General features: G+C 47.6%; 1 protein-coding gene across 3 annotated transcripts; it reads right to left on the reverse strand.

The window, feature by feature from the left end:
- Nucleotides 1-2760: 2760 nt before the first annotated feature.
- Nucleotides 2761-14431, reverse strand: CCNF (cyclin F). Of its 3 annotated transcripts, none has more exons than XM_042864785.1 (6): nucleotides 14163-14431; nucleotides 13318-13524; nucleotides 5451-5538; nucleotides 4393-4523; nucleotides 4048-4217; nucleotides 2761-3516 (listed from the first exon to the last, which is right to left on the reverse strand). In XM_042864785.1, exons 3-6 carry the CDS (start codon nucleotides 5451-5453, stop codon nucleotides 3143-3145), a joined length of 678 nt encoding a protein of 225 aa, XP_042720719.1. In that variant the 5' UTR covers nucleotides 5454-5538; nucleotides 13318-13524; nucleotides 14163-14431; the 3' UTR covers nucleotides 2761-3142. The 3 variants fall into 3 exon arrangements, with proteins under 3 accessions (XP_042720719.1, XP_042720718.1, XP_042720720.1); XM_042864784.1 differs by having other exon boundaries at nucleotides 5451-6130; XM_042864786.1 differs by lacking the exon at nucleotides 13318-13524.
- Between the last annotated feature and the right edge of the window lie 36 nt (nucleotides 14432-14467).

The following is a 14467-nucleotide window of genomic DNA, read 5'->3' on the forward strand; positions in this document are numbered from 1 at the left end:
GCTGAGGTCTGTGCCGGGCACAGTTGTGCTCAGCATCTCCCCAGGAACTTTGTTAGCTTCCAGGAACCAAACCAGCCACGTCTCAGTGCTCGCCTGGCACCGCAGAGTGGAAACTGCCAGCACCGCTGCCCTGGGTGACCACAGACTGTGAGCAATGGGTCACAGGCGAATAGAGCTGACTTCTGCTGAGTTCACTTCCCCTTGTCCTGCTCTCTTCCAGCTCGTCGACTTTGCTGCAGCACTGGCTGGTGCAATTCAGAGCCTGTGTTTGTTACTCCTGAGCACCACCTCCAAGGAGATGGAAGTGCCAGATGCAAGTGCCACTGCATTCCTCATCTGCTGAAGAACATCTCTGTGCAGTGGCACTTGCTGCTGGGCCTTGAAATGAGCAGCAGACCCTGGAGAGCCCATGGAGCTAGCAGGACACGAGCCCAGCTCTCACATGGCCCTTGTGGCAGGGGCACACAGGATCCTAAACCCCTTGCCCAACCACTGGGATCTTACCAGCAGTTGCACTGGAAATGCATGCATGCACACAGATACCCAAATCCTCGCTGGCCACAGGCAGGTGGGCCTGGCTCTGGGCTCAGCTCCCTACACCACACAGGACCTCATGCGGAGGACATGGGATACCAGGCTGCAAAATGGGTGCAGGAGCCCTCAGCAGGCTCAGCTACCCTTGCCAGAAGGAATACACAAAATAGAGAAACCTGCAGGGAGAAGTGGAAATGAAATTCTTGCAAACGATGGTGGGTATCTCCTAGCCAGCGTGCAGCATGTCAGCAACCATGAGGTTCCAATGCAGTGCTGTGGTGAGAGAGCCTGCTGGGGATGGCCTGGCAGCAAGGCGAGCTCACCAAACACAAAATAATCCAAATTAAGTCCTTCAAAACCAGCGGCTTCTTTCACAAACAGGAAAAGCAGCAAGATGCAAAGCCCTCGGCAAGCTGAAAAACCACATTCATGCAGATGAAAAGTTATTTTGAGCGCTATTTGGTTACAGCACCAAACTGAAAGCTGGTGTTTGCAAATCTGCCAGAAGGAAGGAGAGGGCTGGGAGCCCTCTGCAGCAGGCAGGGACGGGAGTGCTGTCAGTGGGGTGACGGGTGGGTCAGCAGCACGGCTCGATACGCTCAGCAGTTCGGAAGTAAGGGTAGGAATGAGTGGGCAGGGACTGTGCCAGAGCTGTGCTCAGGAAGGGCGGCAGGGGGATGCAGCGCAGGCAGGCAGGGCAGCGCCCGGGGCCATTGGTTGTTTTCAGTGTGACACTGCGTTAGGGCAGGCTTTGCTGTGATGCCAGATCGGAGGCTCTTGAAATCTTCAAGGATTCTCCTTTTCCTCCCACCCTTTTCCATCACTTTCCTCGTGGTTTCTCTTGGACGGGCTTTGACTTGGTGAAGCACTTTGTATTTTGGTTTACCAGATATTCTCCTCCTAAACTGAATGTCATCAGATTGTGATCACTGTTCCCTAGGCAACAACCATCAGAATTACAGAGCTGTGATCAGAAATTAATGCTGTTTTAAAAAGTAGCTCCAGGTGCTCATGTGAATTGAGCAGAGCTGCACCTGCAGCCATGTCGGGGTGCTGAGCCCCCAGAGCAAGGTAAGAGTTGTTCTGTAGAAGCACTGGTAAGCACCGTCACAGAGATGCTTTTGCAGAGACCAAGAAGCAGAGGATCAGCAGAAGTCAGCTGTGCAGGCGGTGCTGAGCGATGCAGCTGACACCGCAGGTGCCTCTTTTCTGTGCTCTGTAACCACATCTGTTCCATCCTTCCACAGCACAGTCAGCATCTGGAACCTGTTCTCAAAAGCACAGAGAAGTGAGGGGGAAAGCACCGTTGCACAGGGGACAGATAGAACTTCCCAGGAGCTGCTTGCCTGGTTGTCAGTGTAATCTGGCTCTTCTGATAACGGCGTGAAGGCAATTAGATAAGAGGCTTTAATTTAAAACAACAACAGAAAACCTTCATCCCAGGTTGCCTCTTCCATCCGGCAGGCTCAGGGATCTCTAAGACTGAATGCAGCTGTGTGAGGTTCTCATTTCATGGTACTTTCCATCCCGTTACAGCATTACAATATGATACACACACACATATAAATACAAAACAAGTGACACACAGTGCAATTGCTCACTGCCCACCAACTGATGCCCAGCCCACCCGCTGTGCCAGAGCCACAGAACTGAGCCTCCTCCAAAGGTTCTGGGTTCTGTGGCAGCCAAGGGAATGGCTCCAGCCAACGGGATGTGGGTTTGGTACCCCCAGAGCCACCCCCACTGGTTCCCACGGAGGGGCAAGTAGAAGGAATCTGAGGTAAGGAGAATGAAAGCAACCTGTCACTTGAAAATCAGAGGCTGTGGGACAGGCTGCTTATGAATTCCTCCACGCAGCTACAACAGCCATAGAATTGTGCAATATCCCGAGTTGGAAGGGATCCACAAGGATCAAGTCCAACCCCCGGCTCCACAAAGGGCCACTCAAACACCCCTCAGGGCACGGTTGGCCCTTCTGCAGGTTCAGATTCAAGTTGCCACCAACTGGAATGCACAGATCCCTTTTTGCAGGGCTGCTCTCCCGTCCCTCACCCCCCATTCTGTACACACAGCCAGGGCTGCCCCATCCCCACTGCAGAACTTGGCATTTGCTCTTCTTAGTGCAGATGCTGACCACCCTCAAATTTGTCCCGATCTCAGTGCAAGGTCTCTCTACCCTCAGAGGACCCAACACTCCTCCCAGCTTAGCATCATTCACAAATTTACTTCATACAACTTCCAGATCTTTATTAGAATCAACAGTAAAGAGAACCAGACCAAAGATGGAGACCCACAGAATCCCTGTGCTGACAAGTAGGGCAACTTTCAGGCCATAGCCTCCCCTTGCTCAACACAGCCATGTTTTGGTCACCACAGGACATTTTTAGGGTCACATCACCATGGCCTTACAATGTCATGAGCCATCTCCATGCTGACTGCTATCAATACAGGGACCCTGACAGCAGAACACCAGTTGCTGACTGACTGACGTCTGGAAAGCACACATCTGAGGAGCTCCTCACCTACACCCTTCCTTCCCATTCTGGAAACTTTTGCGGACAATTGATCATCCACCAAAGCTTTGGCTTCTAGAAATGAGACTCTTCTTTCAGCAGCACCTCAACAGTGACATGGAACCCCTGTACTGAATGGCTCTGCAGCTGTTGCTTAGTCTAATGAGATGGACAGACAGTGCTGAGGTGGGTTTGAGAGGTATTCTGCAGCTGCCTTCCACGGAAGATGTAGGACTGGCACCACTGACAGAAGAGTAGCCTGAGCTCCCTTCACAGCTGGGATTTCTTGAGGCAACACAGGCTGAAAAAACTCTGTGAGTTTCATCTGGAGTCCTGGCCTTCCTTGGCGGTGCTGCGTGCCCAGGACACTCGACAGAGAGGCTGTCCTCATCACTGGAGTCCTGACAGCAGTGCTCTGCTGGATCCACGTACACCACTGTCACATCCAGGATTCCACTGGGACTGGTGACTGAGGGATGAGAGAAGGAAAAGGCCAGTCAGAATTTGGGCAACACCAAGCTAACAGTCAAGCAGAGAAAAAAAGTGCAAGTGTAAACCTTGTCGAGAGGGGAGGGCAAGGGTAGAGCTTACCCTCATTAAAGTAATTTAATATTTCCCTCTCGCCCTGTTTGGAGAGGTACTGCCCAACTTGGAAAATGAAAGGCCAGAGCCTGTGCGTCAATAAAACAACAGCTGACAGCGTTCCAACACTGCCTACAGTGCGACCCATTCATTGAGTTTGGCCTACTGCTGCAGCAGTACCTGAAAACACCGCCTGTGAAATGCTGAGTGGCTGCAAAATCCTTCAATAAGTTCTGAAGCAGTGCAGAGAAGAAACATTTACCCTTAAAGAGTTTAACAATTATAATCGCTGGGGGAGGAAGAGAGTTTCCCCAGCTGCTCTTCTCCTGAAAGTTCAGTAAAGAGTTTTATGCAAAGATAAAAAGGCAGATGTTGAGTTCTCTCATCTGTTTTTTTTTTATAAGACTAAAAGCCTTACCATCTCCATCTCTCTCGCCTTCGCTTTCCTGATCGCCTTCATAACCAGAGCAGGAATCTAAACTCCAGTCCAGGAAGCTGTCCAGAAGACTTTCTTCCTGGGTGGATAGCTCAGCTGTAGGTGTAGTCACTAAGCTGCCCCTGTCATCCTGAGTGCTGTCTTCCCTCCTCCTGTAGCAAGAACATCCAGAAGTCACACATTAAAAGCCAACTCTGCTGCTCCAGCTCTCCTAACAGAGATGTCAGGCCAAGGTAATGGCAGAAGGAATGGAAGCTCAGGATGCCAGAGAGGAGGAAAGGCTCACGCAAGTCTTCACAGACCTTTACAGCCATGGGTTATACTCACCTTTTAGATCTCTTTCCAGAGGGAGAGCTAAAGAAAGCTTTAATTTCTATGACATTTGTGTGCAGGGGACTGGGTTTCAGGTCCTCCTGCTTCACACCCAGCAGTGAACAGAGCTGGCTGTAGCTCATCACCTGAAAAACAAAGGGTTAAGAATTAGACCATGTGATTCCCTCTGCCAGGAAGCAGCTATTTTATCCTTACTTATCTTTATTTCTTTCCAGGAGAAAGCTATCCTGTTGAGTCCTTCCTAGAACTGCTGTTCAACCACAGCAGTTAGATTCCCAGCAGACGAAATTTAGAAGCCCCAACCTTACCCAGCCATTCTCTACTTCCAAAACCTGAAGTTAAAACCCATTTCTCATTACTGGAAGTTTTGAACACCCTGCCGTACAGGAGATTTTTCTCAAGGAGTCAGATTTTAGCAAATGAACTACAACAGCAAACCCACCAAATCTTGGCCTATTTTGTCATAATGCTCATCTTCAGATTGTCTTTAAGTGCAGTGAGACAACACCTGCCTGTAATCCTTAGGGACCTCATCATGGAAACTGGAAAGAAAGACCAGGGCTTTAATCTTAGAATGGATTATATAGAACATTGTTAGCAAATTCTGGCCATGTAAGCACCTTCCCTCTGTCCAGCTCAGCTCTGTGCCGAGGAAACTGGCATTTCAGCAGATCTGCTAAGCATGCAAGCATCCAATTCCTTTTCTGTTTCTTGAGGTATTTGACTTCCAGCCTTTCAGAAATGAATTACTTTTGTTACTGAACTCCTTCTGGAGCTCATCAAAAAGCTGGTCACAATCACCTGAAAACAGTGATGCTGGCAAGCTGAAACCCGCTGGGCTTGGGGAGCACCAGGGCTTCTGTAACCCAGGGCCACTGCCAGGCAAGACAAACGCAACAGCCGTCACTGAAGCAGCCCCTAGATGTCAGTGCCCTGGGGTAGGGGGAGTAAAGCAGTTTGCTAAAGCCACCTCCTCCCTTTGGAAGGACTTCCAGCAGGGCCACGAGAGCCAGAATACAAAAACACTCCCAGAAGAGTTCCCCAAGTTTTACCATTTTTGGTGAAGGCGCAGCACACACGGCAACAGGTCTTCAAGAGAGAACCCAGTGCACTCAGACAGCTGGCTGGTCCAGGGATGTGCTGGAGGAGGGAACAGGCATTACCATTTCACAGAGCTCGCAAGTTCTATAGTCAGACAGAGTTGTTAATGGGGTAAAGATCATGCCTGTGTGGTGACAATCTTTAGGAGCTTTTGCCTGCACACAGCTGAAGTTCAGAATTTGCTTCTAGGATAGGCTTACTTGAGAAATGGAAGCTACACCTAAGTAGAATTCTACTGCATAGATAAGGGCAAAACCCTTCAGTCTCATTTAAATGCAGGGCTCATGTTATTGCATTGCTACAGACCAAACTCAACTCCACTCTCACGTATTACACCTTTCCCCCCTCCCACACTCCCCAGGGTGGTTGGGGCACCTTGCCCACAGAGGCTCCCTGAAGGGACAAGGCAGCCTGATGCACTTTGCTGCAGCTCCACTGAACGGGCTGCTCCGTGGCCATGCAGGATCTTAGCCAGCAGCAGTGCTGCAGCAGCCAGCCGAGCTGGGGAGTACCCGAAAAGGCTCGTGTTTAGGAGAGACAGCTCACAAATGAAGCTGTAAAGGTGAAGAGTTCTTCTCTCCAGTGAGACTATGTTTGACAGCACTTCTTTGTAGTCCACAATAGTAGGTATCTAATGCACAAAGGAGAACAGAGGTTGGCAACACAACTCAAGCACCAAGTATTTAGACCACAGTTGTTCTCACAAGACACTGCTTTCATTACCAAGTATTATTTTAAATTCTATGCTAACACTGAAATACTCCCCAGTGAAACAATAAATGATCTCTGAACGTGCCTTTTTTGTTTTTGTTTTATGGTTTTATGGTTTTATGTTTTTGTTTTTAATGTCACGGTTTTATGTTTTTTTTTTTTTTTTTTTTTTTTTTAATGGTTTCAGTATTCCACATCAAGACATCATGTAGTGTATGGGGCATTAAAGTGTCACTGCCCCGATTCCAAGTTCCTATCCCTGTACATTACAGCAGTCATGGGATCTGGCCCTTCCGGGTGGGGGGGGCGCTCTCTTGCTGCCTGGCAGTGGGTGCTGGAGGGTGCTTTCCTGGCCGTTCCAAGCTTTTCAGGTTTGACTCGGTCCTGGGAACTCTCTCTCTCATCTTGTCTAATTTATTAATCTCAATTTCAATTAAATTGTATATATTTTGTTATCTTGTATTCCAATATTATAGTAAAATAAGTTTTCCTCCATAGATTGTTGCCGCTGCTCTTTTCCTCCCTTCCTTCCTTCCCATTTCTGTGGGACTGGGGTGGGGGGGGGGAGGGCAGAGGCCTGTCGCCCCTGTCACGGACATAGATTGATCCGGTCAAATCCGTGACAGATTTTTGGCGCCCAACGTGGGGCTCGAGCTGCTTTTTAGCTTTTAGAACGAATCTTTTATTTTTCTCTCTGCTCTTAGAGAGCTTCGTTAGGGAGCATTATCAGTAGTTCAGGTTTCTGTGCTGGAAAACCTGACCTTGAAAGATTAGGCGTACTGCCAGTGTTCTGGATATTTGTAAACTTTGAGCACAACTTAGTCTAGGTAGTGCCTTTTTTTTTTTTTCTTTTTTTTTCCCTCCTCTTGTTAGCTTCAATTCATTAACCCCTTTTTAGCAGGCACCACTGATGAACCCACTCGTTATCGTGGGGGCACTGTGTAAAGGATTTAAAGCAATGGTGTTACTCACAACCTACTGGCCAATAATCCATCTCACACTTACGTGTTCTGGAATTGCATCCGTATATAGCTACCTAAGGGCACTGATGGAGACACCTATGTTTTACCTATTTGCAATGTGGTATGATTTGAACTTTGACATCTACATCCCAGAAGGAATGGCTAATTTCACAAACAACTACATCCCATATGGAGTAGCTAATTTCACTAACAGCTACATCCCAAATGTAATAGCTAATTTTACAAACAACACAATGTTCAGACCAGTCTCCGGGTTTTCTTTTCAGTTTGTTAAACGTTTTTCGAATCTTGAATTAATACTCATGTTGTTGTTCGTGTCATCAATTCTCCTGAATGTATTCCTAAGCATTCGTAATAAGGAGTCTCCTCCAAAACTAGAGAATGATGACTGGCAGGGAACATGGAGAGGTTTAGGAAAGGTTTTAGAAGCATGGGGACCCACAGTGTCATGGGATTTTACTCTTGAACACCTGTGGGATCCTGAGAAACTCAGCCAGTATTTGAGTCAGGGACTATGCGGCTTACATAAATCTAAGGAGGTACAACTTATTTGGGGTTTGGCTTGTGCTTACCGTGCCCTATATAATACCATTCTGGAGAGAGAGAGTTTCCGAGCTGAGGTTCAAGCCAAAGGGGAAAATCCCCAAGTCAAATCTAATCAATCACAGGAGACACCAGTAACAATACCAGTTGCTCCTGTGGAGGGCAAGAAATGGAAACGAGTGTCTTCGCGTCTTGAACGAAAAAGAGAAGAAGAGGAGGAGGAGGAGGAAGATCCAGGCGAGGGGCCCTCCTCAGAACCACCACCATCGCGAAAGGCAAAAGCGAAAACTAAGAGACATGCAGAAGAGAGTGATGAAGAGGAAGTCTCTATTACTACTCGCCGGCCTCTAAAGATGACTGAAATCCAAGGTTCAAGAAAGGAGTTTACACGGCACCCGAATGAAAGTCTTGTTTCCTGGTTAGTTCGCTGTTGGGACAGTGGGGCCCATAGCTTGTCTCTGGATGGTAACGAAGCTCGCCAACTAGGTGCCATTGCCAGAGATCCAGCTATTGATAGAGGAATTAGTCGATGTTCGGATGAGGCTGCCTCCCTCTGGGAACGAGTGTTAATAGCCTGAAGGAAAAGTATCCCTTCAAAAATGGCTTGAAGATTGCAATGAAAAAATGGCATACAGTGGAAAAGGGTATCCAGTATTTGAGGGAAATAGGTGTGGTGGAAATGCTGTATGACCCTGACTTTGTTCCTAACCACCCACACCAAAACCGCGACCCTGAAAAGGTGAGGACAACGCCTGAGATATGGCAGAAAATCGTGACAACAGCACCGGACAAATATGCCGCTACACTAATGTCAGCGTGTGACAGATACCAAGAACAACAGAGAACACCCTTAGTTTATGAATTAATTCTTACGCTCCAAAACTACGAACAATTGCTGTCCCCAATTCATGCTGCCGTGGCTGCTATATCAAAAATGACGGAGCAAGTGTCTCAACTGATTAACCGTGACAAACCTGTAGCAGTATCAGAAACGCTGGATGAAGATCAGGATAATCAAACGAGTTTAATGAAGGAGATCAAGGAGATGAAGGAGATGATGCGAGCCCACCTAACTAAAGACGATGAACCTTCCTTCTCACGTGCATCATCAAAAATCTCAGCTGTTAGAGGCAAACGCTCTCCAGCTCAAGTAAGGGATAATACACCACGAATTGTCTTATGGTATTACCTACGTGACCATGGAGAAGACATGAGGAAGTGGCACCGTGAACCTACTGCTGTACTGCGAGCACGGGTGAAAGAATTACAAGGCAGATCAACCACCAGTGCAGTTGCTCCAGTTACCACAGATAATGAATAGGGGGGCCCTGCCCTCAGTCAGGGGGGGGAAAGGGATAATAGAGTATATTGGACTGTGTGGATTCGATGGCCTGGCACATCAGAACCACTGAAATATAAGGCCCTGGTGGACACTGGTGCACAGTGCACTCTGATGCCCTCGAGTCATGAAGGGACAGAATCAATCCATATTTCTGGAGTGACCGGGGGCTCTCAAGAATTGACTGTGTTGGAGGCCGAGATAAGCCTCACTGGTAAGGACTGGCAAAAACATCCTATTGTGATGGGCCCAGGGGCTCCATGTATACTAGGTATTGATTATCTCAGAAGGGGGCATTTCAAGGATCCTAAGGGGTATCGATGGGCCTTTGGAATAGCTGCTGTGGACATAGACAACATTAAGCAGCTGTCTGTTTTGCCTGGCCTGTCAGAAGATCCATCTGTTGTGGGGCTGCTACGAGTAAAAGAGCAACAGGTACCGATTGCTACAAAAACGGTGCACAGGCGGCAGTACCGCACCAACAGGGATTCTTTGCTCCCCATTCATAAGTTAATTCGTCAACTAGAGAGCCAGGGAGTGATCAGCAAAACTCACTCACCTTTTAACAGCCCCATATGGCCAGTGCGTAAAGCCAGTGGAGAATGGAGGCTGACGGTGGACTACTGTGGCCTGAATGAAGTCACACCCCCACTGAGTGCTGCTGTGCCGGACATGTTAGAACTCCAGTATGAACTGGAGTCAAAAGCGGCCAAATGGTATGCCACCATTGACATTGCTAATGCCTTCTTTTCCATCCCTTTGGCCAAAGAATGTAAGCCACAGTTTGCTTTCACATGGAGGGGCGTTCAGTATACCTGGAACCGTTTGCCCCAGGGGTGGAAACACAGCCCGACCATTTGCCATGGGTTGATCCAAACTGTATTGGAACAGGGCAGTGCTCCTGAGCACCTGCAGTACATTGATGACATCATTGTGTGGGGCGATACAGCAGAAGAAGTCTTCACAAAAGGAGAGCGAATGATCCAAATTCTTCTGAGTGCTGGTTTTGCTATTAAGCGAAGCAAAGTGAAAGGACCTGCCCAGAAGATTCAGTTCCTAGGTATAAAGTGGCAAGATGGCCGTCGTCACATCCCGACAGATGTGATCGACAAAATCACTGCTATGTCTCCACCCACTAGCAAAAGAGAGACACAATCTTTTCTGGGTGCGGTGGGCTTTTGGAGAATGCATGTTCCAAACTACAGCCTCATTGTAAGCCCCCTTTATTATGTGACACGAATGAGAAATGAGTTTACATGGGGACCTGAGCAGCAGCAGGCTTTTGAACAGATTAAACAGGAGATAGCCCGTGCCGTGGCCCTAGGGCCAGTACGGACGGGACAGGGTATAAAGAACATCCTCTATACTGCTGCTGGAGAGAACGGTCCCACTTGGAGTTTGTGGCAAAGAGCCTCAGGAGAGACCCGAGGCCGACCCCTGGGATTCTGGAGTCGAGCCTACAGGGGGTCTGAAGAGCGCTACACTCCAACTGAGAAGGAGATCTTAGCTGCTTATGAGGGGGTTCGGGCTGCTTCCGAAGTAGTCGGTACTGAAACACAGCTCCTTCTGGCACCTCGACTGCCAGTGCTGAACTGGATGTTTAAAGGAAAGGTTCCCTCCACCCATCATGCAACTGATGCCACTTGGAGCAAGTGGATTGCACTGATTACACAACGAGCACGGATGGGGAACCTCAGCCGTCCAGGAATCCTAGAGGTCATCATGGACTGGCCTGAAGGTAAAAAGTTTGGAACACCACCAGCAGAAGAAGTATCACGTGCTAAAGAGGCCCCACCATACAATGAACTACCAGAGAATGAAAAGAAATATGCCCTGTTCACAGATGGATCGTGTCGTATTGTGGGAAAGCATCGCAGATGGAAAGCTGCTGTGTGGAGCCCCACACAACAAGTTGCAGAGGCCACCGAAGGGAAAGGAGAATCGAGCCAATTTGCAGAGGTAAAGGCTGTCCAACTGGCCTTAGATGTCGCTGAGCGGGAGAGGTGGCCAATGCTCTATCTTTACACTGACTCATGGATGGTGGCAAATGCCTTATGGGGGTGGTTACAGCAGTGGGACCAAAATAACTGGCAAAGAAAGGGTAAACCTATTTGGGCTGCTGAACTGTGGAAAGACATCGCTACCCGAACAAAGAATATGGTTGTAAAGGTGCGCCATGTAGATGCTCATGTGCCCAAGAGTCGGGCTACTGAAGAACAGCAAAATAATCATCAGGTAGACCGAGCTGCCAAAATTGAGGTGGCTCAAATAGACCTGGACTGGCAGAACAAGGGTGAATTATTTCTAGCTCGGTGGGCCCATGAGACCTCAGGTCATCAAGGGAGAGATGCAACATACAAATGGGCTAGAGACCGAGGGGTGGACTTAACTATGGATGCCATTGCACAGGTTATTCATAACTGTGAAACATGTGCCATCATCAAACAAGCCAAGAGGATGAAACCTCTCTGGGAGGAAGGGCGATGGCAAAAGTATAAATATGGGGAGGCATGGCAGGTTGATTATATCACCTTGCCACGATCTCGCAATGGTAAACATTATGTGCTTACTATGGTGGAGGCAACCACTGGGTGGCTCGAAACATATGCAGTACCCCATGCTACCGCCCAAAACACCATATTAGGTCTTGAGAAACAAGTCCTGTGGCGACATGGCACCCCAGAAAGGATTGAGTCAGATAATGGGACTCATTTCAAAAATTCTCTTGTAAATACTTGGGCCAAAGATCATGGCATTGAGTGGATTTACCATATTCCCTATCATGCACCAGCCTCTGGTAAAATTGAACGATACAATGGACTGTTAAAAACGATGCTAAAAGCACTGGGTGGTGGAACATTTAAGCACTGGGAGAAGCATTTGGCAGAAGCCACCTGGTTGGTCAATACCAGAGGATCTATCAATCGTGATGGTCCTAACCAATCCAGTTCCCTACATACCATAGAGGGAGATAAAGTCCCTGTTGTACATGTAAAGAACATGTTAGGAAAGGCAGTTTGGGTTCTTCCAGCTTCTGGAAAGGGCAAACCTCTCCGTGGTACAGTTTTTGCCCAGGGACCAGGATCCACTTGATGGGTAATGCAGAAGAATGGGGATGTCCAGTGTGTACCACAAGGAAACTTGATGCTGGGGGAGTGCAGTTACTAATTCTATGTATATGTATATAGCCGTGTGTGTGTAATGCATTTTAATCATTTTTTTGTTTGTATATATGTATATATATTTTAAGCATGATGTAACGATGTAGAATAAGGGGTGGAATGTCATGGTTTTATGTTTTTGTTTTTAATGTCACGGTTTTATGGTTTTTTTTGTTTTTTTTTTTGTTTGTTTTGTTTTTTTTAATGGTTTCAGTATTCCACATCAAGACATCATGTAGTGTATGGGGCATTGAAGTGTCACTGCCCCGATTCCAAGTACCTATCCCTGTACATTACAGCAGTCACGGGATCTGACCCTTCCGGGTGGGGGGGGCGCTCTCTTGCTGCCTTGCAGTGGGTGCTGGAGGGTGCTTTCCTGGCCGTTCCAAGCTTTTCAGGTTTGACTCGGTCCCGGGAACTCTCTCTCTCATCTTGTCTGATTTATTAATCTCAATTTCAATTAAATTGTATATATTTTGTTATCTTGTATTCCAGTATTATAGTAAAATAAGTTTTCCTCCATAGATTGTTGCTGCTGCTCTTTTCCTCCCTTCCTTCCTTCCCATTTTGTGGGACTGGGGTGGGGGGGGGGGAGGGCGGAGGCCTGTCGCCCATGTTACGGACATAGATTGATCCGGTCAACTCCGTGACAGTGCCTTAAGAAATTCAAGTTTTAATCTCTACAGGGAGGCAGATGGTTTGGTATCTGCATGCTCTTAAATGTGCAGTCTCCACAGGGAATACAACTTTGTTCTTTTTATACAAGAGATCCACTTCAACTGCAGCCCCAGGGATAAAATTGCCCATCCGCTTCCCAAATTCACCCTTATCTTTAGTTAATATCTTATTAATAACTTAATATCTCACATGTGGGAGACAAAGGCACATGGCCAACCTCTTTTCAGCAGTCTGTGGGGACAGGACAAGGGGAAATGGCCATAAACTGGAGCACAGGAAGTTCCACACCAATATGCCAAAGAACTTGTTCACAGTGAGGGTGATGGAGCACTGGAACGGGCTGCCCAGAGAAGTTGTGGAGTCTCCTTCTCTAGAGATATTCAAGATCTACCTGGATGCCTACCTGTGCAGCCTGCTGTAGGGAGCCTGCTTTGGCAGGGGTTGGACTCGATGATCTCTAGAGGTCCATCCCAACCCATACAATTCTGTGGTCTTTCCTTCTAGGGCACAGATGATCACAACCATCATTCTGACCAGGTCTTCACATTTGTACGTGTTGTCTGTTAGCCATACAGCCTCCTGTATCATCAAGATCTCTTTGCTGATAAAACTGCAACATCAAATGTTATTAACAGTCAGACCCAGCAGAAAGAGAATTTGTCTGTGGGGACATAAGATCCTAAGCCTGGGAGAAGTATTTTACAAATTTACAAATACCAACAGTCAAAGCAGAGTTCATTTGCTAACTCCTGGCACTGCACAAAGTGCTGGGCAAGTCACCTTCAGCAAGGAGGCTCCTCCTGTCAGCCATCAGTCCCTTCTGATTCACCCAGCACACCAGGGATGTAGCAGAGCTCAGTTGGAAGTTTACAAAAGATTACCTCTCAGTGCAAATCCAAAAGCTATGCATGGGCACACCTGGGAGTTCCAGAAGCCCTGTGTGCCAGGCTATCACTGAACACCTAGCTATGTGCTGCCCTGTTCTTAAGTTACACTGAAAGACAAAGCTGAAGAGGCATGACAGCAAATGAAACCTAACATACACTGAGGAGAGCAGACTTCTGCACATCACTGCTCTAGAATCTGAGCACAGAACCATCAGTATTCAAAAGAAATAGCTTTGTAGGCAACCAGTAAAAACTGAGACAATTAGTCTGATCTGTATCTATAATTAAGCCATCAGCTCATCTGTGTATCTTTCAATTGTGCCATTTTCCTCAGGGATCCAAGTAAAGCTTGCATACTTACAGCCTTCATTGTACAGGTACGCTATCCCCAGCTTCACAGCAGCTTCAAAGTTGCCTCTTTCAGCAGCCCTGAATGGGAACAGAGAAGATACTTCAGGTTGAAGTCAATAGATGCTTCCACATCAGACAAGTTACTGCAGTGAAGGCCTGGCTGTGAATTTGTTGTTTGCTGATCACAAGCACACCTGATTTAACTACAGAAGTTACACGTGAGTTATGACGTGGCTCTTCTTGCTGCAGTACTTTCATACATCCATCGAGGACAATCTGACAGCTCACAGGAATCATTTCCCACTCCCATGCAAC

Source organism: Lagopus leucura, unplaced genomic scaffold (genome assembly GCF_019238085.1).
Source record: "Lagopus leucura isolate 7727_CA_CO unplaced genomic scaffold, USGS_WTPT01 Super-Scaffold_760, whole genome shotgun sequence".
NCBI classification, from domain to species: domain Eukaryota; kingdom Metazoa; phylum Chordata; class Aves; order Galliformes; family Phasianidae; genus Lagopus; species Lagopus leucura.

Excerpts from the sequence above, each read along its gene's own strand:
- CCNF (XM_042864786.1), bottom strand. Across the intron at positions 4,218-4,392 it reads TCTGGAAAGAGATCTAAAAG|GAGGAGGGAAGACAGCACTC; the intron begins GTGAGTATAACC and ends TTCTTGCTACAG. Across the intron at positions 3,517-4,047 it reads AGGCGAGAGAGATGGAGATG|TCACCAGTCCCAGTGGAATC; the intron begins GTAAGGCTTTTA and ends CTCATCCCTCAG.